Below are 22797 nucleotides of genomic sequence, written 5' to 3'. Positions count from 1 at the left end.
GCATCGATTGCTTGCATCACAAAGGCGGAAGACTTTGAAATTTAAGGAGGGAAGGGAGTCTCTCCTTTCATTTATATCTGTATAATGTCTAACAGAAGCATGTTATGTGCTAAAGAATCGAGATCGTAGTTCATATCGTATTTCAGTTAAAGCATTAAAGGAGTGTAAAGATTAAAGGAACATAAAATAAAACAAATAATTGTACAAAACCTGTTTATTTCAAACTAAAATTTATTATCATAATGTAGTTTTTTTTACAAATTTTTCGTAATGCTAGTTGGTGCTAATAATCACACCCGCTTTAATAAAAAAAAACTAAATATCATTTTATGATGCATGTTTTAATTACATACAATACGAAACACCTACACCCACCGAAAAACAATTAAGTTAGGATTAATATCTAAGTTTTTCCAAGACCAAGCGTGGCAATTGAATTTCCGTGTCGTAGAGGGATGTCGCAGGGGTGAGCTGAATTGATGGAGAAAGTTCCTCGTCACGTCGTCAACAACGATAAAACAACGTATAATGGAATAAAGGCAGGCCATCACAGACTTTATTAAGCTTTTTAAATTATACAATAAAAATATTGTAGGTACATAGTTAATTTTATTTGTTTCAATTCAATTCAATTCTTTATTGCATTCCACAATGTAGGCTTAGGTGGTAAACATTTTTGATAGGTAACAATCGTGGACCCTGTCGGGCACAGCAAAGATAAAAATTATAAATGTGATGTAATGTTTGTCCTTATTGGTCGAATACCGATATCACGATTAACTTAAAAAAAAAATCAAAATCTTTTTTTTTCAGTAGGCCTCAGAAAGGGACTTTTGAAACGTAATTTGCTTACTTACAGATCTAAAGACAATATACTTTTTTAATTAAACATACAAAATTGAAATCACCTTCCTTTTGAAGTCGATTAAAACAGATTATGTCTTTACTCTCCCTTTAACATAGAGAGTACCTACTAATCTTATTGTTTACACAGTAGGTATTGTGGCAAACATCGAGCATATTTAATTTGAAAACATTTCACCTAAATCATCACGCTCACAGAGTCTATACAGTTACGACGCGTCGATAAAATGACAAAACTTTGTTATTGTCCTTTAGATTTTGTCCCTCTTAGTCTTGCCTCATTGGTATACATTGACGGACCACCAACAATAGCACATCATAATGCTTACGACGGTCTGCGCAGTTCCCTCTGCTCTGAAACACTAGCGGCGGTATTGCCGAGACCTGAAAATGTGTTTAAAGAAAGGCTGTTATCACTCTTTGCTAGAGTCTAGTTAGACTTCAAGCCTCTTTGAAACTTATCAAAAATTCTACTTATTGTGTTTTGCCATAGAGTTTCCTATAGGATTTAATTGTTAACAACAACGATGCTATACTAAATACCTACAAATAATATCGCTAGAAAAGTCAGTTTAATTCTGATTTTAAAATGACGAAGTATGCTGCTGTTGCTAAAAACAAATGAAACTAAACGATGGGTGAATATTTTTTGTTGCAAATTTGTTCTTCTTAGGATATTAATACGGCACCCAGTTTGGGTTCTCCGCGAGTCCAATTATCACTTGATTGGTATTACACTTGAAAGTCCAGAATTGGCGGTATAGCAATATCAGATGGAGCAGTCTTAGTCGTAGTTAATCATTAGGGAAGAACAAAATTTCCTCCACTAGATAGCCAAAGTCATATATGATACAAATAATTGTCAAACATAATTTCAATATGATCAGATACAGTCGACGACCAAATGGGATGTGCCAAACCTAGTAGATTATCAACGTTTTAACTGACAAGACATTTGCAATGCTAAGTATACGAGTTCTGATCTTACGGGCACCAAGCACATGCCAGCTCCCCGTAGCGCCCGTAGTTGCCGCATGGCTAGCTAGCAATCTGAAATTTATGCTGTCACAAGAATAATAAGCAAATCGGTAATTATATATAGTAGATGAATGATCACAAAACATTGTGCGGCTACGAATTTTTTTGCAACAGGTCATGAAGATAATCATGATAAATATTTGCACCACAAAAACAAACAATTTAATGAGCTTTATGCAAAGCTAATGCGGCTCACACCATAAGGTAAGTACAGATTAAAGATCAGCGCTAAAGAAGTTTTCTATCAACTTAGCCTATCGCGGTCCAATGCTGGACAAAGAAGCTAGCTAGCCTTTATGATCTATCGCAAATTGTATCCCACCTCGGAACGGAATTTGAGGATCAATTCAATGATGATAATCATCAATTCAAGCAATCACACTTTATTAACATAGGTACTTTTATAACGGGAGGGTCTAGAGATAGAGGTTCATAGAGACTTTGCACAGGAATTGGTTTCAATTTATTTTAAAACAACATATGAATATACTAATGGTATTGGTGACTGCACTCAATGTCTTTGATATGTTGTTATTGCTAGGTTATTGACGGGTTTTCATTCTGTCGCACAATGTGTCCCTTTACCAATTAGGTGCAAAATCCCTTGCACAATAGTCCTTACACTCCACGAAATAAGTTCTAAACTTTATTTACATAGATACGTATGGAACGAGCCAGCAGGAGCTTTCAGCGCGAGCAAGAAAAAGAGACAAGAACTTTACGTTTGATTCACTTCGTTACAGTTTCGTAGCACTAATATGGTACACATTGAACCTTGTATAACTAATTTATGTTCGTATGTTACAGGACTTCATTATCATAAGATTATTTCGCCGCACAAGAGAGACACATAGAGGTTGTAACAGACATCAAATATAAACAATGTGAATACATAAGTCGGTGGCAGCGAGCGCCGGGCGCCGGGTGCCGGCGCGGCTGGCGGCGGCGGCGGGTCCCCTCCCCGTACGGACTGGCGCGGCGCGCGGCGCGGACTGCGGCAGCGGGCGCGCCCGGCCCTCGCGCCGCGCACCAATCCGCGGCGCCGGCCCGCGCCATAGGAGCGCGCGCCGGCCGCGGGGCGGGGCCCCTCGAGTGCCGTAACCCGCGCCGGGGGCTCCGGCCGCCACTCTCGCCCCGAGAGCCACTAGAGGCTGAGCCGTCGAGTGGCGTCGAGTGTCGGCCGGTCGGATGTCCGCGGAGGGCGGCGACTACTCGCCGTGTCCGGCGGAGGCGCTGCCGGAACTGAGCGCTGCCGAGCTGGCGATGAGCCTGTCGCCCAAGTCGGCGCTGCTGCAGCAGAACCTGTCCCAGCTGCAGCTCCAGCACTCCACCCCGTTCTCCGTCACGGATATCCTGTCTCCGATAGAGGAGTACCGCAAGCTGGAGTTGGCGAACAATCCGCCGTCGCCGTACAGGTGCGTGGATCGATCGCCGGGAGGGGGGGGCGCCCTCCACCCGCTGATTTTTCGAGTGGCGAAGGTCCCGACGAGAGTGCTTGAGCGTCGTTCGTAGTCGAAGGATATAGTTCTGTGACGTTTGTTTGTGCAGGTATGTTGTGATTAGCGGTCAAGTGGTGTGTGTGCGGTCAACGATGTGCTGTAGGAGCGCGGCTCGCGACTCGGCTCGCTCCTGCTTGACTCGTGATCGATGTTACTTCACTCGGTTCTCTAAAAATACCGTCTCTCATTCATGAATGATAGTGGACTCAACGTAGCACCCTGAGGGACGCCAGCATTCAGTTCAGCTGTTTACAGTCATGCTGGTTGAGGAGCACCATTATATGTGGGTATCATTACATAGTGCCTCCGCGGTTAATTGATCTCTAGTGTTCGTCAAATATCATCAACACATTCTCATTGTTCAACTGGTTCACATTATCAAAGGTCTCCGACAAATTGTTTGATTGGTTTTACGGTTTATTCATTTGAAATCGGTTTTAAAAATTTTAGCTAAACAATATTTCAAAATTAATATTTTCATTAATATTGAGAGTTATTAAAATGCACATCTCCAATGAATTGCAGTTTAGGCCTAAATCTAATATTTTTTTATACGTAGAATTATGGTAACGGAACTTTAAAAACACATTAAAAATTGCAAAAATAATTTGTAATTAAAATAAAATAATATGTGGCAACAATATCAAGCGTGACAAAATTATGCGTAGTTATATTTTACGAAACGAACGTAGGTTCGTTCATTATACTTCAAAAATATCACATCCTTTAAAATAATTCTAGATTAATAAAAGTTTAACAAAATAAAAATAATCTTGTAACGCGGGTAAAGCCGGGAATTTTAAAATTATTTTATACATAATTAAATTAAAAGTGTGCTCCGTAAAAACGTATTGTTACATCGTTAAGACATTAAAACAGAATCGTTGTCGTGAGCAAAATTTAACATAATGTGAATCCATTTCCTAATTGAATAATTTTCTCACATTTTTTTTCCATAAATTGTCGCCTTTGTATTTAGAAATATAAATTATGTTTCCTGAAAAAAGTTCTGACAGTCAAAGAAACAATTTTTGTTATTTTCATGCATTCATGAATGGTACAACTTTTATCACCTCTTTTAAAATATTGGTAAAAAAACCGTGAAGAAACAAGATTGCGAATTCATCAAAATAATAGCAAAACCTCTAATAATAGAAAATATTAGGTACCATTGCGGTAATAATTTTTGCCAAACCTCATTTTTTTTCATATTCTTGACGAAAGTTATTTCAGCATGTGAATTATACAAAAATAAACTTTTTAAAAACAGTTATTGTTTCGTTAGCCAGAAATAATCTAATATCTAACATAATTGGACTAGCTTATAGCCCCGGCTTAAAGTTAACTTTCGATAAAACTTACTTAATTTGTGTAAATCCAGTTTTTACATTTTGCCGAACAGTCCAAAAATCTTACGTAGCATCTATGATTTATCAAACGTCTATTTATCGAATGCAAATTAACATCCTTATTGGTACAGTCATGACGGGCTACGTACAGACGTATATTATCTAAACCTAGAAAATAAATAAGCTTCACTTAGATCCGTGTGTCAAATCAAATGACTTGCGTTTTGAGGGAAAAAATTGAATACATCACATTGAATTCTCGCATAACCTCGTTTATTTAGGATTGAGTATAAATATTTGGATATGTCTAACTTTTCTATGGATAATTGATTAGTTTTTGCTGGTTTAGGTATAAAAAGATCTTCGGTATCGTAAGGAAGTAGTTAAATGTGTTAATTCATACAAAATTAAATTCGTTTAGATGTTTTTTGTTGTTAATAGTCACAGTATAATAGCATTCCGAGTAAATTCCTTTTCATCACCATTTTTGTTCTGATTCAATACGCCAAGGTCTTACACAATTGCAATTATATTCACGCAACGTCGTTATTTTTTGCGCGCTATAAATACACGGTTGTTTGAAAAGCTCTGCTGATTAAGTAATAGAATGAATACTAGTTTTTATTATCTGTTTAGATACTTAATTTACGACTTCTTTTAAGATTTATGTGTAAAGGTACTTTTTGCATAATTAATTAAGTGCTAATGATGTTAGACATACCTATCTAACTTAATTTTATACAGTTAACGAGGTCAACTCAGTCAACTGACCGCAAAAAATTGAAAGTTTGCGATAAGTTTGTCACGATTAACGTCACCTAGACGCATGCCTCATGGTTTTAGGATATTTTAGTTACTCTTATTTTACATTTTAAACATAATATCTATCACATAAATATATCATTTGTTGCTATTCACCTTAACGGGAACACCTCATAACAGTTTTTGTTTGTAGTTTCCTTTTTGATGATATAAGTACATATATAAAATTTAAAAGATTGCTGATGTTGATAACATCAACAATATATCAAAGTTCTGCATCTGAAATCTTATGTTATATGCAGACCTAGAACTAAACGTCCAAGGTAACTTAATATACGGTGTCTTTTTAAGCATTTGGACTTCCTCTTCGTAGACTTTATTCAACGCTTAGATTAACCATTCATAGTGATGGAGCTTCTGTATAGAATGTTTTTATAAGCGAGTTATTTCTAAAGCTGTATCAAACTGCGTTCACTGTATTAGTTTCTCACTTTCGTACAAACTCTACATAATCGTCTCGATTCATCACTTCTAGGGTTCCGGGTGGTATGGTCATAAATTTGATGGGTGACCAGTTTCTTTTGCAGAGTTGTCTTTGTATACACTGGAACCCTCAGACGCGTGTCCAATTCGCACTTGTCCAGTTTCATTAAATAGTAACGAGAATTTTAAGTTACATAATACTTACTCAGCATATTTTATCGTATTCGTAGAAGATTTAGAATATTGTGTTAAACAGTCGAATCTGGTTGATTCTGAAATCAACAGTCAAAATTATATTTTAAGTACTTAAATACCGTTATTACATCAACTAAGTCTCTTCAATATATCTGTAATACCATACTCAAAAATATAACATTTAAAATCATATTATGAAAATTTAGTAAACATTAGAGGTGTAACGTAAGTGAGTCCTATCATATTACATTTTATAATTTTTACATATTTACTTAACATAGTGCTTATGTTAAGTAAATTCATTAACTAACTACCTTTGTAACTTCTTAAGTAGTAATACCCCGATTGTTAAAATTTGGAAGGTATGTACTCATAAAAACCGACTTATAAAATCAACTCCCAAAATTAAAAAGTAATTAACATAAAACATATCCAGATATTTCGATCCTGCTCCTTTTTGAAGCTGGTTGGAAATTCATGCTTCCATTCTTAGGTTGTTTCATTAAATCTTAGAGAATATTCAAAAGCCCCTTTTCCACTTCCAGATTGATGTATTCTCCTCACACTGCTCAAATATAACGAAGTAGATGAGTTTGCAATTTGCCAGTCTGTTGACGATGAGACACCATTGGATTTAGACTTATAACTTAAACATTGCATGGGCGAGTGTTTGTTCTGCCTACGAGTGGTTCACACCTACAATTTTTTCCGGTATCTGTAAATAAATAGTGCTTTACATGTTAAATAGACGAGCATTATGTTCTTTCATGGCGTTGAAAGTTATGCCGGTGGAAAGTGAATGTTTGGTAGAGTCAACGAGGACGTGTGAATCATAAAGTTTAAAAAATAAATGATAGTCAACTGTCATTTATTTCATTTATTGATTTAAGATATTGTGATGAAACACTGTGATGGTATCTAGGTTCATATTTCTAAATTGTCTACCTATCATCGTCCTATATTTATTTTCACTTAAAGACTTATTCATAGACAGCTATCTATTTATCTAGTTAGCTAGCTATTCACCTAGCCATTTATAATTTCGGTACCATGCTGTTTTACCAAATAACAATGATTAAATTAACGTAAAACCAATTAAAACTTACATAACACACTAAATTAAAAGATAACAATCTTAAAATCAAATTAAAATTTGCTCTAATTGCTCTAACAACTAAAACGGTTCGCGCCATAATTTCCCGCCCTGTCAAAACTCAATTTGTCAAACCAAACATCGTAATGGCGGCCCTGGGGTGTACCAGAGACAAGGATATATTTACTGATTCTAATAATGGAAATAATCATTATTTTACTGGTGTTAAGGCTGGAAATCGCTTGGAAATGTTTTTTTTTGGAGCAGGGATGGTTCGATAGGGAGATTAGATTGTGTAAATAGGGATTAGGTAGATAAGCTCGGTATTGTTTGAAAGTGACGTGTTGGCGCCTCGTCGGGTAACGGCTTAGAGACCTGTGTGTGGCAGATTTGGGTCAAAGTTGTTATGTCTGGATTTAATCTCTTTAAAAATCTTCATAGATAAAAATAGGAAGTGTATTTAGTAGCAGGCGTAGCAGTCGAACCGGAAGGAAAGCACGTATCCGTCATTTTGCTGTTTTCATCGTTTTGTTCTTCATTGACTTCGTCTACATTTCTTTGTCGTTACGTTATTTATTGCATTTATGGCCACTAGATTTGTGTTTTTCAGTGACATCTGTTAGTTAGATAGGTACACAAGGAAAAAATAAGAAACCGTTCAGTTCAACGTCAGTGCCTTGTGCATAACCCCCAAGTCTTGCAAAACACGTAGGTGCAGGCTGTATTACTTTCAATACCAATAAAATGCCGATGTATTTTTGGAGTTTCTCTACCACACATGTTTAAGAATTTTGAACTCATGTTCAACGCTACTATTACAAATGATATCTTTAGAGAACATTAAGTATATTTAGTCCAGTGAAATTGCCTAACATCAGGGACTAGGAAAATGCAATATTGATAAGACAAGACACTTCTGACTTCTTCTTTTCTAAGACGTATCTAGGTCATAAGTCACATGGTATTCTTCGTATTTCAGGGCAAAAGCCTGTTCGTTGTTTTCTTGTTCTTGTATGTCTGCTTAGGCTATTTTAAGAATTATTTTCGCAAAAGACGACCTCTTGTCGCTGTCTCCGTTTGGGCCTTCACATTTTACTTTTAGAGATCGTAATAAACTGTTTTTGAGAATGTTTCAGATCAGATCATTCAGAAATGTAACAGTTAATATTTTTCCAGATCGAATTCATCAGGCAGCAGTATTAATTCCCCACTGGGGCCATCGTGCGGCATGGCGGCGAACCCGTACGCCGTGCCGCTGTACGGCGGAGCCCCGGTGCAGGGCTACGGCTGCGCCCCGGCGGACTTGCCGCACTACGGAGACATGCGGGGCGCCGGCTGGTACCCCGCGTCTAACGACCCCAGGTTTGCCAGTGAGTCGGCTATGTCTTACAGATATCTTTCAAAGTGTATTTTTTTATAGTTTTAAGTTTAGATGCGACGGTTTCCAATACCTTGGAAGATGAATATATACAATATATAGGCGTGTTTCTAACGTATATGCTATTCTTTTACTATGTTGATCTCGTGAAGATGTAGCACTTAGTCGAAAGTCACGTTTTTGCGCCTCAAAATTTGTTTTCCTTCCCTGCCACTTAGTAAACCAAGGCAGCGTTAAATCAAATTTTTAAATATAATGGTTATTTTACTCTTGAATTTGAAACTTGAAACTTGTTTCCGAAAACTTATTTCATTAAATGTCAATTTCCGATTACCACCTCCATATACGGATAGGAAGACTCAAACGACTTCAATAGTTATAATACTACTCTTACGCTTATATCAGTATCGTAATTATTATACTCAAACATTATAAATTATTGTAAATCAAGATGGCGGTCGTGTGCACGCATGCGCGTAACTGACACCGCGCGCACGTGAGCGCCGCCTCGAGTAACACACGGCAATTTGATGAAACGCGATAGTTTGCAGCTAATTCGGTGTTTATTGGCGAAATGATACGGTTAGCGTCGCTATTATGTGGGGTGGAGCTGCGAAAAGGTGTTTTCGTAGTGTAGAGTTACATGCTACTGATCTAAAGTGAGAGATAGGATGTCATTTCAGAGCAAATTACATTTTAGGTTACATTTCTGTAACCAGATTTTAAAATGAAGCGTAAAGGATCGAATTAACTATATTAGAAGTTAATGAAATATATACAAATCGTCAACAAATCGAAATGTCATTAAATTGCGATAAATAAGGAAAACCTTATTCTAATTAACCAATATCTTCGAAAAAAACTTGTATCCGAATATTAAATCATCTGCCATTTCACGTAGTCTTTATTAGGTCCACCTTTTCATCTGTAACTGTACTTATAAGAGGGTTATTACCACATCAAAATAAGAATAATCAATATTCAGTAATTGAAGCCAGCAAGTCGACTAATTTCAAGTCATTACCTACTCAATTACGAAGATAAAACTGTCTCAGATTGCGAGCCTCCGCCGAGCAAACACCATTAACCGAGGGTTACAAAAAGTAAGCTCCGTGCCGCGCTACCAACACAGCATCTTAACTTGACATCATAGATAATCGTCACAGAAGCGTCAATGCATTAAAATATCGGTTTACTTAACGTTACTAGAAATTTTGAAACCTTCTAACGGGTATAGGTTTTATTACCCACTGTTCATCATCATTCATCATCATTGGCCTAGCTTTTTCCCAACTATGTTGGGGTCGGCTACCAGTCTAACCGGTTTCAGCTAAGTACCAGTGTTTTTACAAGGAGCGACTGCATATCTGACCTCCTCAACCCAGTTACCTGGGCGACACGATACCTCTTGGTTAGACTGGTTGTCAGTCTTTTCAAGCTTCTGACTACCTGTAACGACTACTGTACTGTTCTGAAAGAAAAATGTGTTGGTAACTGGAGAAACGTATCTAATGTCCTTTTGCTTTTTCGCCCTATCTAAAAGACAAAGATTACAAACATTTATCATTGGTTCTTAAACACAATCTAATGAACAAATCTCAAATCTACGAAGAAGCTATTTTACTCAAGTTTTGAGACTATCTAATTTTCTCCACTAATCCCGTTAGAGTCTATTACATTGTCCAAGTTTTCAAATTCATATAAAATTATATCTGTGCTATGGATATTGCTACTGACAAATCACTTTATTGACATCAATTACGAATACAATCGCTTCTGAGCCCGTTCTATAATCTATGGTGCTTGGTAATTCGATATAGCAACGGGAGCGCTATTACCGAGGCGCAGGTGCATAGAGTTTACTCGAATATGTACACAAACTATGATATTTGTCTATGAGTACGTACTCGATAGAGATTGTCTATTTCTCGGGATTTTGGGCCGATGCTACCATATTTGTTAACGGTTATGTAGATTAAAAGACGTATTTATTTGTTTTTGTGTAATTCTAAGAATTAATGAGGCCTCGTTCCGTTGTTTCGGTAGTTTATAAGAAATTATTTGTCCGTGTATACAATATCTTCGTAAAGGTTCATTTTTAGAAAACTATTACTAGATCGTTTTAAAGAACCTCTTAATTTGTTATCAAATTCTAAAAGAATAGGAAATGTAAACTTATTAAGTAATTTGGTATTAATTAACATAGTCATCACTTAAATTATGATTACGATTCTTATACCCAGAATTACAGAGTTTGTTGTCCAAATACGCCAAGTTTTCATAAGAGTATTTTAATTATGTTTCTTTTTAAAAGTGATCTACCGTTCAATCACTGGTCTAATCAAGCTGGGCTATAGATTGTTCTGTTTTTTTTTAATTGTAAATTCACCTTTATTGATTTTCAGTTTCTAGTCATCTATAATCAATGAGGCTCTCAAACACAAACGGTAGACAATACAGAGCAAAGACAATCAGTAACGTAATCTAAACTCCGGAGAAAAGCCAGTAGTTTAGAGAAAGTTTGTTTGTGGAGCAACTCGAGTAAAGGGATCAAATTTGTGTAATTTATCAGAACTAGTTTCAATATGGTGGTCCAGACGGGCTTTACAAAATCGAAGTGGAATAATGGCGTAATCTAAAAGCAATATAAATCAGTATTAAACAAGAGATTTCTATATAACACTATCAAGCAACTTTAGACTACAGACAGACAGCTACGACAAATAACATATATTAGAGATCATTACTGTTTTAGTATAAAATTAGATACTTTGTATTAATATTTTAGGTGGAACTTGATTTTTTTCAATGAAAAAGATAAAGTTAGCTTAAAATAAATATTTACATCACTTGGATATCTAATCAGCAAGCAATGTCACTTTTTATTACTCACTAGCTTTTCGCCCGCGGCTTCGCTCGCGTCGAGGTCGGTTACATCGCGATTCCAAGAGAACTCTTCAAAAGTCCGGGATGAAAACTATCCTGTGTTCTTTCTCAAGGTCAACTCTATCTCTGTACCAAATTTCATTAAAATCAGTTCAGTGGTTTAGACGTGAAAGCGTAACAGATAGACAGACAGACAGAGAGACAGAGTTACTTTCGCATTTATAATATTAGTAGGGATTAAGTACCTACATTAATACTTTTTTTTAACATTGTTGCAACAATGTCAATTGGTTAAATTCTTGTTACACATAGTAAAAAGACGCTTAATACCCATTACAATGAGCCTTTTGTATTGTCCAAGTCTGACAGTGCGTGTAGTAGGTAGGTACAAATTACACTAAAATCCGAATTCAATCGTTTACAAATACGACTCAGAAGGATCTCATATAGTTATGGTACCTAGTACGGTCTACTTTATGTCTTAAATGATCACAACGGTTTTAAGTATAGCAATGTCGCAATTACATAATCACGATTTGCAAGAAATTGTTACAGAAATTATTATCAAGCAGGTGGCAGTAGTGATAAAATGTAATTGTCCTTTTAATATGATATTCTGTATACAACAATTAAGCTACGCTTTGTTTGGATGCAGTGGTAAACATAATCAAAGGTCCATCCAAGTGCTCGAGTCCGTAATCACATTAGTTTTATTTTCTTTTGTTTCCATTACAAAGAGAGTACAGTAAGGTATTATTATCTGAGATAACAAAAAACACAATACTATCGAAACAAAACCAACAACTCGTTGAACAAAATTTACAAATAATTTAACACAATAAGACACCACGCTTCCGCACGTACGAGTACGTTTGAGCAGAGATTAAAACGGTAAACTGTCGAGTGATGTCCAACGGACAAAAACATCTCGAATACCCACCGAATTATTGAAAAAAAAAAGATTACTAAAGTGGTCCGAGGAGCGAACCCTGAGGCACGCCTGTCGCCCATACTTGTTGTACTAGGGAGCTGTGTAGACAGACAAAATAAGCAATTCCATTTGATCGGGCCCATATTTGCCCACCACTAGAGTCTTGACTGTGTAAACATTAGGCCTCACGTCCGCAAATAGCGTGATGTCGGTGCATTCGAAGGCTTTACTCGAGTCAGGAGAAATTATTTTAGTATATGGTAATGAATATGGTAATTGGTGTTCGATACTTGTGTTCTTAGTTCGTGTGAAAGGTGCTTTGTAAAGTCGAATAAATACAATATGTTGCGTGTTTGCTCAACACTAGGAGAGTAACTTACATAAAGTATTTATATAACTAGTCGAGCTGTGAGAAAAATTGTGGTTATGGCTCTTTTAAAATTGTATATACTTCATACATTTCTTTTTGTTGCTGTATTCTAAAGAGTATTCTAATTTCTTAATGATAACTAACTATTAACCGTGTATTAGGAAAAAGTGATCATTAAGTTTATAGGTCACAAAGTCATTGGATTTAATTCAAGTGTCCGAACTAACTTTTCCTAGCCGCTCTATGAAAGCTAGTGCATGGTAAAAAATATTTTCACACAATTTCCAACCGCTCGATCCGCAGTATTTTTCAAGTGTAGCGACACATCAAACGTACCCAGTACCCACGGTCAGCGGTAAATTAAAATTGCCGCGGGGAAAAAATAAGTGTGTGACACACTTAGTCTCCATGCAGGCGCGCCTAATGCGGGCCGAGTGGCCGCGTCACCGCCAGCCGGCCGCAGTTTATCTTCCTTAGTGTGGCAACACTGAGGGAAATAGCCGCGGAAATGTTTGCTATTTCATTTCCCGACATCTTTGTTGGTTTGTTTACTTTTAGAAATGGCAACGGTCTCATTTTTGCTGGACAACGCACGGAATGTTATAATAAAATTGTTTGGACAGTTTTTTTCTGAATATTTTTATACACTGTTTTCATGTTAACATAGATACCTATACACTTTATTAGGTATCCTGGTAAGGTATACTTTAACTAGGTATACAATGCACATATACTTTTTAAATGAGAAACCTGCGTGCGCTCATTTTTAAACCTAATCAGGGTAATTGATCATGACGGCAGACGGCATAAACGTAGTTTAAATAACTTAACTAATTATTATTAAACATTCAACAAAACGATTTGTTTTACAAAGCGGTATCTCCTCACGTATCCGCCTCGTTTTCCGATCGGCCGCCCGCGATTAGAACTACTCTATTTTGACAGCACACCCGGTTGGGGTTGCAACAATGCTCGTATTATTGTCAATGTTTATTCACGCACAATTTGCCGGAGTTTATTCAGCGTTGGCAACATTTTGCGTGAGGGGGCGATCAGATGCGCGCGCGTAGCGAATTTTAATGCGATTATTATGAACTGTTCATGGGGATCATGAGAATTTTAATGATGGCACGGATGATGGACTCTAAATATGCGCTTAAAAATGATAACATACTAAATGTTACAATAATTTAAGCGACTGTTATAATTTATTCAAAAGTACATTGTATACATTTTCATTAGACACCAAAAATCTTACATTTTCATAGACTTCTCGACGCCTATTTAAAACTTTAATGATATACCATAAGTTAACCTAGCTATACAAAACAGGTTTCTATACAAAGTAGATGACATGACCCTTCGTTCGCGAAATCCATTAGTTGTCAGCAAATATTGACGCGTGTGTGACGCAGGCGCACGGCTCGGACTACCGAGCATTGCCGACAGTAGCCGAAGTGGCCGCCCGAACGCTATGTACCCTCGTACGGAGATTTAGATTCCTAGTGTTTCTACAAACATCACGATCATTATGATTCATATAATCAATATTGAACTTGTTTTCGTGTTAATTCAATTGTTTGTATAATCAACCTAAAATGTTTGTATTTCATTGAAATCTTCTTATGAGAGTATATTTCTGACACTATTATGACACTTTTACTCCTAGATATTTGCGTTAATTACTTTTTATTGTTGCAAGTAAAATTGAATTAAAAACAGTCCATCCATAATAGCATGAATTGTATACCTCTAAGATAGAGTAGCTGCGTCCTATTTACTCAATGTTTTGAGCTGGGTTATACGAATAGTTGGGCCACAGCGGAATAGATTTTGCAGAGGCAATGGACTGAGATAGTCCCCATATGCTTGTCAAAAAAAATCTAAAACAGGTGATATTCCAGTGTCCAGGCTTCACTTACTATCGGATAAGTAGCTTGCTCTATTACAAGATATCAAAAAAGATGGAATTGAAATCATAAGTGAAAACCAGTAACTAGTATACCAGACTCATTACATTAGCAAGCTATAAACACTATAAATACATACTTATAGTGGGTACATACGAGTACATAATTATTGACACTCATACATACACACGTGCTTACGTAACACAAACTCAATACTTGAATTTGAAGGCAGCTTGAAGGCAAACATTCACAATAAATAAATAAAATAGACATGTTGTACAACCATCGAGAAAATCAGTAAGATTTGCAAAAAAGACAGAGGCAATTAAAATTTAGACGGATGATGTTCTTCAGATTTTATAAGTTAGTTAAATTTCAGTATTAATAATGCCACAAAAATGTTGTTTATATATCATTGTCATCGTTTTGGCAATACATATATGGATTTGTGCTATGCCTAAAGATTTTGTTACCAAAAACATAGTTTGTAATTTGTCCGTACTAAATATTTTAAGTACGGACTTTCACCTTAAATTACCAAGCGTCAAGAACTCATACGAAATTAAATATATCATCGCACTTAATATTTTTCATTGTACTTATGACCGCGTCTGTACCTCGATAATGAGGTGTTACCAAATTTATTCAGAACGAAAAGGTCAATTTGTCTCGACTAATATAAAAGTAAACGTGTATTTTTAAATAATTATTTACGATACCTTTATTGGTCACGCGGATGTTCAGATGTTACGTGTAATACCGTCACGCTTCTATTCAGTAGCTGTGTAGGCTTAGTGTTATAGCAGGTCTAACGAATACCACTAAATCAGCGAGCTGCTTTTACTAAAAATCGCATAGAAGCAGCAACGAAAATGTTAAGAAGTCATTAAAAATCCATTTATCAAAATCCTAATTACGTAAAACATAACCTCAAAACCAAGGTTGGGCCAAAAAGCAATAATAACTCCGCACAAAGTGAGAACACTGCCTATTAAAACTTTAGTGAATTTTCAACTAGCATTGTCTAGTTGGTAATTACTTGCGGTCAGCGGCCGTCAGACGCACGCCTGCTTGCCCCTCTGGAGTGACCCCAGCCCGCCGCCCCTCGCCCCAGGCCCCTGGGCAGGCCAATTTCACGCCAATCGTGTCATCAAACGCACGCGATAAAGCTAAGTGTCTCCGTGCAACTATTTATTTTTCATCTCATTTTCGGATGGTAGAAAATGATAATTGACGGTAGCTGAGGTTTATTGCGGTTGGCAACATTGTTGTTGTATCATCGGGGAATGAGGGCTGTTCTCTTTGATCACGACGGTAGCTGAGGAGTTCAGAAAAAAAGAGAAAATAAATATAAACAGATGACTTGTTCGTGGAATATGTGAAACGGAACAAAGAACATGAACAGACTTCAACACTTCAAGCTTTAAGACTTGTCAGGAACAATATGAATGTTCACAAAATAACAAATAAGAAACCAACAGTACAATACTACTAAAGAAACATAGTTTACCCAGCCTTGACTCAACTTAAACTACAATTTACTGTTTAACATACATCTAGCACCGTTCGTCCGTGAAAATAGTTCCGTTGACATCTCACGCCCGGCTCCCTCGCCGGCCGCCCCCGGTTCAATTACCGACGTATTTGTTGTCAAAATATATGCACATCTCTGCCCGACCCCTGTCACGCACGGACACATGAGTGCATGACATGTATTCTTAGGAAATTTTGAGTTTTGGCTACGGAGGAGGAGACCACACTTGGTAAAAGAGCTAGTGACCAAAAATGAAACAAAACTTTAAAAGTTGAAACATACGCAACAAGCATTGTTCAATTAACTAATGACTACTACTTAATTATGAATTAAGCCAATGTTATTGTCAAAATATGCAGCATAAGGTAGAGTAAGTCCTAAAAATAGTATAAAAAATTTCGTTAAGTATACGTTAACTCCTTTTTATAAAACCACACCAAAAAACGGATAGCAGATCAATTAAAATTAAATCAGTACTGTATTGAGCTGTCATCGGGAACTATTCAAGATGTTTGTAAACATCCCTTTACGTGTCATTAAACGATTCAATTGGGTTCTAAAAACGCGGCCATTGAAGCCCGCCATGGAAATAGCGCTACGTTTCAATTAAACAGAGATCCGCGGATAACAAAATGTCCGGCTGTACAATACACAAAGGAGGCTGGAAACTGGCTCTACATTTTGTTAGGGTACGGTGGAATGATCTTAACTTGATAATTATATTTTAATGTATTTTGTGGTTTACTATGCGGTTGTTTACGTGTAAATTGGTATACACATAGCGAAGTCGAGGGAAAGTTATTTAACACATACCTACTGATACACTAACTGCTTATCACCGTGTTTGGTAATTTAGCCAAAAATGCTCTGAACGGATCAGTACAAAAAATAAAGTATTTTCAGTACATTGCCAATAACAGCTAGGTCTGATTGTTTCTTAGAATATCTGCAGAATGATCAATCGAACATCAAGATTTTAGGTTTTTTCTAGGCACTTTATTATAGAGTTCTTGACAAAATTATAAACTTTTTGAAGCGATTCGAGGTAAATTGTAAAAACATTTAAAAAACAAACAGAACCCGCAGTACGGAGTCTCGCATGAGCTCCATCGATGGCAGAGATATCACACAATACTCACGCACAATGAAGTAAGACAGAATGGGGAGTAATATTTTATTGATGCCCCTCCTGCTCGAGTGTTGTGTAAATACGTCGGGTTGTGTGTAATGTGCGCGATATTGGGCCGAAATGCTGATGCCCCGACCTCGCCAACAACTGCGAGATCTAGTCTATTTTTTGGACGAATAAGGTATCGAAACTTGCATCCTATTGTTGCAATTTTCGTACTTACATATTATTCAATCGTGAAAACGAGGAAAATATTGAAAAAAGCTGTCTAATACTTAGGCATACTGTGTAATACTTTACTTTCAAAAACTGAGTGAGATTAGCTAAGTAGGTACTAAAACATAGTCGTCTTGCTAAAGAAGAAAGCTGAATCAAATGTAATATGAAAACTCATAAAACATAGTCATAATCTCTCAAAGTGACTAAAATACGTCGCAAAGCTACTAGCGCGGAAAACCATCGCGTCTAGTGTCATTAGGAAAATGGCGGGCGCCAGCTTAAATGTTGCCAACGTTAAGAGAATAATTTCTACCGCTAGAAAGTATTAATTTTTATTTTCCCGCTACTCCCCTTTTATAATTCACAAGGATGGATAAAAATGTGATTAAAGCATTGCATTTATTTTATCGTCGCTCGTATGTTGCAAAATTGTTAGCGACAAGAATATGGTGGAAATGTCAAGTATTTCGGTTTCGTAAAATGTTATTAGTCTTTTTCATCTTGTTATTTTACTGTTTTATTTAAAGTTACATTATTTTTAAGGTTATGTACCCGATAAGCCATAAAAACGGTCTTAAATTTGTTGTGACCAAACTGAGTTGATTGGTTGGCTTTTGATTGATTTGTACAGAGTGAGATATATTATCTAATAAAATGTGATTAACCTATTAATGTTAACGATTTTCATAATTACAGGGTTCCTTAAAACATAAAAATAAATTAATAAGTAACTCAGGCACATAAGTTAAAAGTTTGATGTATTCACAAGTCCCAATAAATTGAAAACAAGACGAAGGTTTTAATCAGCTGAAACGAAAAGCAAGTTCAACTCACCAAAGTAAATTGAACCATTAAGTTAATCAATTAATTAAGTTTAATGAATTTCAAAGTTTGCCTGAGACAAACGCTTTTAGGTCTTGAACGGAGTTTAATAAAATCGTAGTTAAAATGAAATAACTACTTAAAAGTTTTATTAAAGCGAAGTATTTAATTAGTTCTTGGTAATTGGCAGCTAATCTTATGAAAATCGAATTTTACTAATTGCTTAGGTAATTTTCGGGAAAATTGGTGCTTTTTTGGCGGTCTGAGCTAAGAAATAATTTTGAGGGTTTGACTTTCCATGTTTTCCGTTGAGTAGAATTACAGGAAAGTTGAATTAAAAGATGAAAGACATTTTGGTTTTCTTTTGATAGTTGTTGACAGGGATTATAAAATTAGGGATTTGTACTCGATTCGGTAATACTAAGAATTGAACTAATGGAAATTGAAAACAATTGAACTTTGTTGCCTGCGAATACACTGTGAACGAATTTCTTTGTAACTGTTTGACACCCTTAGAATTCGATACTCACCCAGGACAAACGTTTGTGTGATGAGCACGATCATTTGTTCCGTGCCAGGCTGTAATTTATTTATAATACGTATGTATTTCGAAACATATAAGTATGTTAATCCACGTAAGTATTAAGTACTTACGTGGAACTAAGTTTTACGCCTATTAAAGAAAGTGCAGCAAATTTGGCAATAAATTGTAAGAGGAAGGCGCCTGTGTCTGTAACACAGTTTATACTAGCACGGACACAGACGTTCACTCTGTCTCAAATAATGTATAGTGTTGTACTTCATTATTCTTATGTCCGATTTAGATAGACAAATTTTATGATTACTTTTTGAAATAAACATTTATTGTTTTATTATTAATCACTTATCTAGTAATCACAATAATAGCTTTGCTTAGTTTGAGAATAATATTTTAGCGGAATAGAAAAAGACAGTATTGTGCGCTCCATCAATGATAGTAGTATGTATATCCAAGTGTGCGTATCTGAGCGGCTGCTTCAGTTTCCAGGCTGATGACGTCGACGTCTGGCGGCATGGGGCACGTCAACAACATGGGCGGGCTGGCGGCGTGCGCGGGCCCCGACTCCAAGCCCATGCAGTTCCCGCTGGCGCAGCGCCGGAAGCGGAGGGTGCTGTTCACACAGGCACAGGTAAGATACCAATTTAACCCTAGAGAATCTAGACATATAACATTTTACAAGCATTACAATCGATTTAAGGTACAGTAATTCACAGTCTTGCATTTGGAACATACAATACCAATTTAGCCATATTAGCCTTTGATCAATTATTAATCATGCAAAATTGTGAAAATCATTCCTTAAATCGATAAATGCATTCACTTTTTAATTATGTTACTTTAAAACGTTTTACTGATTTAATCAACATTAGCATTCAGAAAAATATCGCCCATCTTCAGGTCTACATAGCCTGCTGGAAGTAGGCCTACTTCCTTTCGTTTCTTATGGATTCTTAATGGCTGGTGGGAGGCCCAAAGATGCACAACACGCTAGTGGGTTCCTAGCTTATTTCAATGTAATGATTTTCGTTTGTTCCACTAGTCTGTGTTTATTAAATATGAGAACCTTTTTCACAACTTCATCTAATCCTATTTGACTATACTCAACTTAGTTTCAAGTATGAATTAAGTGCTGATTTTCTTTCTATTTTTCAATAGGTTCGAACTTCCTTCACGCATAAGAGGTCTTCTAGTTTCGCACTGTAGGTACCTACATCTTTCTCCATAGCTGAGTACCTCAGTTCGTCTCGCATCCAGTATTATTCGGCCGCTCCCTCGCTGGGGGAGCTTTATTTGCCGATCATTTTACAAATAAATACGGACTGGGGGACGTTACCTGACAATTCACGAACTAAGGATATTTTCTGTATGATTTAGATTCGAAAATCGTTATTAGATGCAGGATTATTTTGTTCGATTTATTCATTTTTCCAAAAAAGAATATATATGATGTATTCGATCGTAATTTTCTTTTTTGTTATTAGGTAAACTTGCAATATGGCTTTTGAGATCTACATTTGAAGCAAAGAGTATCAGAAGTCTTTACTCCCTATGTGGTTCTATTATTTATCTGTTGGTATTTTTAATTGTACTAAATTATTTGTAAGTACTGAAATACCTATAGGTACATTGCGCCGCATGAAAATAATCTTAATCGTTACTACGATTTAGCAAAGCTGACCTTGATTATGTCCCGAAACGAATAATTCCTGTCTTCGTCGTAATATGCCGAAACAAATCCTTATTATTAACTAGTCTGAGCTCCTTTTGATTCTCTATGCAATGCACACAGGTGCGACTGGAGTTAAATTCGCGTCGCTTCGTGAACAGAGCGCTTTATGAGGGGGTCTTGCACGAACCGTGACCGGTTTAGACCGGGGCGGTGCCATGGTGACCGGACGAGTCCCGGGACCCGGGTCAACAGTCGAGAAAATTTACTGGGAAATATGTTTTGATCTGCATTTCCGAACATCTAAATAAAATCTCGTATTTTAGCTTCATTGTATATGCGGATAGTTTAAGAGTAGATCAAAGTAAATTCGCAACATTGAAGCTTTTTAAACCCGTACGACTTTAATAGTAAGTCGTAAAATGCAAAATATTAATAATTTTGGTAACTAGTACACAGATATCAAAATGATATTTAGAAACCCATTGTTAGTTTAGCATTATTCTTCTTTAGCTGATCATTACGTTGCTCATACAACACTTTCCTGAGCAAAACCCTTTATTACACAGTTTAATACATTTTTCTACAACTTTAATATTATATTACACAGCTCATGACAACTCTGTAGCAAAGTCGCAACTTTAATCTCATAAAACATTCCACATCAAAGCTGCCGGGGAACGGGCAACACCGCATTCAAAGGCTAACTAAAGCCAAAATTGCGTTAGCGCGAGGGCGGCGCCCATCCCGCCCACATCCGGCCCCGCCCTCCACCAGCCATGAGCCATGTAATTAATTCTATTTCCACGGAATTTTCTGGTTGCAGTTTGATTCTAGTGTTTCTGTGTGAGAGCGAGTATGTGTGAGTGAGACAAATTAACGGCATTATGTGGGTAACAATGTGTGTGTTTTGCGATCTGTGTTTTGTTTAGCGTGATGCGAACATACAGATATAGGTTCTGTGTTCCGGAATACTATTCATAGGGCAATATTTTACTATGGTATGTCTAACTAAAATCAACTTTATCGCTGAGGAGTTGCCAAAAAACTCCAAAAAATTCAATTATTATAATATCACCTTACTTGCTATCAACATAGCTTGTACCATAGATATCATGCCACCATGTACTTATCTGGATGATTAGTGTAATAGTGTAAATTTCTCGCAGGTGTACGAGTTGGAGAGGCGGTTCAAACAGCAGAAGTATTTGTCGGCGCCGGAGAGAGAACACCTCGCGTCTCTCATACACTTAACCCCTACACAGGTCAGTCATACTTTCTATACTTCCTTATTGATTGTTCCTGTGTTCTTACATGAAGGTATGCGAAAATTTTAGCTAAAATGTCGATGCGTATCAATGTATGTGCGATTAAATTATGTTTTTTTTTTTAACAATGTAGATATCTATCTATGAGGTTATAGAAAGTAGAGTCTTTGTTTTGTACGATTTTTAATACACATAAATGAATTTTATTCAAGATCTTCTCGATTTACGGTATAAATTTCTTTATTGATAATCTAGATTTTTATAATTAGATTTTGTTCAAATATTTGTGTAAAACTCGATCTAGTCTTTTACTTATGAATCGGCACTTAGTGCGCGTTTGGTAATGCTTTGTCTATTTGTAAGGTTTCAAGAGACAAATGCACCTCATTTCATTATTTTATATTTCTTGAAAGATAAACAAATATAACCTACAGTTACTGTAAAAATAAAAATCCTCCCCATCTACGCACCCCTAATTCAAAGACGTACTCTCCCAGTAACACACAGGGATAAATTTGTACCGGCACTTGAAAATCAAAGCAGTTGAAGCGGTGTGCGGTCGCCGGTGACGTCACGCGGTAACGAGCTGTCTTAGCTTGCCAGTTGTAAAAACACAGTTGTTTAGTAAATTATATCTACATTTTAAGATGTTTTTCTTACTTTCATTATTAACGTGCTTGGGATTCTGTTTGAAACACTGTTTTCGTTTTTTAAAGTGTTGCTATGATACGATTTTGAGTAAAACAAATTACACATTAGTATTTACATAAATTGACAAGTTTCTAAATAATACACAGAAGGTTAAACTTTCCGTAAAATTTACTTAAAAGATTCAACACCATTACGAAGTCACCTAGGTT

At 36.4% G+C, this 22797-nt stretch overlaps 1 protein-coding gene across 1 annotated transcript in view; it reads left to right on the top strand.

Annotated features, from left to right (window-relative positions):
- The first annotated feature begins 2949 nt into the window (after window positions 1-2949).
- Window positions 2950-22797, top strand: part of LOC113504807 (homeobox protein Nkx-2.1-like) — a 33001-nt gene continuing 13153 nt past the window's right edge. Inside the window, exons 1-4 of the mRNA XM_026887268.1 lie at window positions 2950-3317; window positions 8460-8653; window positions 19483-19631; window positions 21839-21934. Coding sequence (XP_026743069.1) covers window positions 3091-3317; window positions 8460-8653; window positions 19483-19631; window positions 21839-21934 — 666 coding nt within the window. The 5' untranslated portion in view covers window positions 2950-3090. The remainder of the gene's footprint in view (window positions 3318-8459; window positions 8654-19482; window positions 19632-21838; window positions 21935-22797) is intronic.

Source organism: Trichoplusia ni, chromosome 23 (genome assembly GCF_003590095.1).
Source record: "Trichoplusia ni isolate ovarian cell line Hi5 chromosome 23, tn1, whole genome shotgun sequence".
Classification (NCBI taxonomy): Eukaryota; Metazoa; Arthropoda; class Insecta; order Lepidoptera; family Noctuidae; genus Trichoplusia; species Trichoplusia ni.
This window is presented reverse-complemented; position numbering and strand designations above follow the sequence as displayed.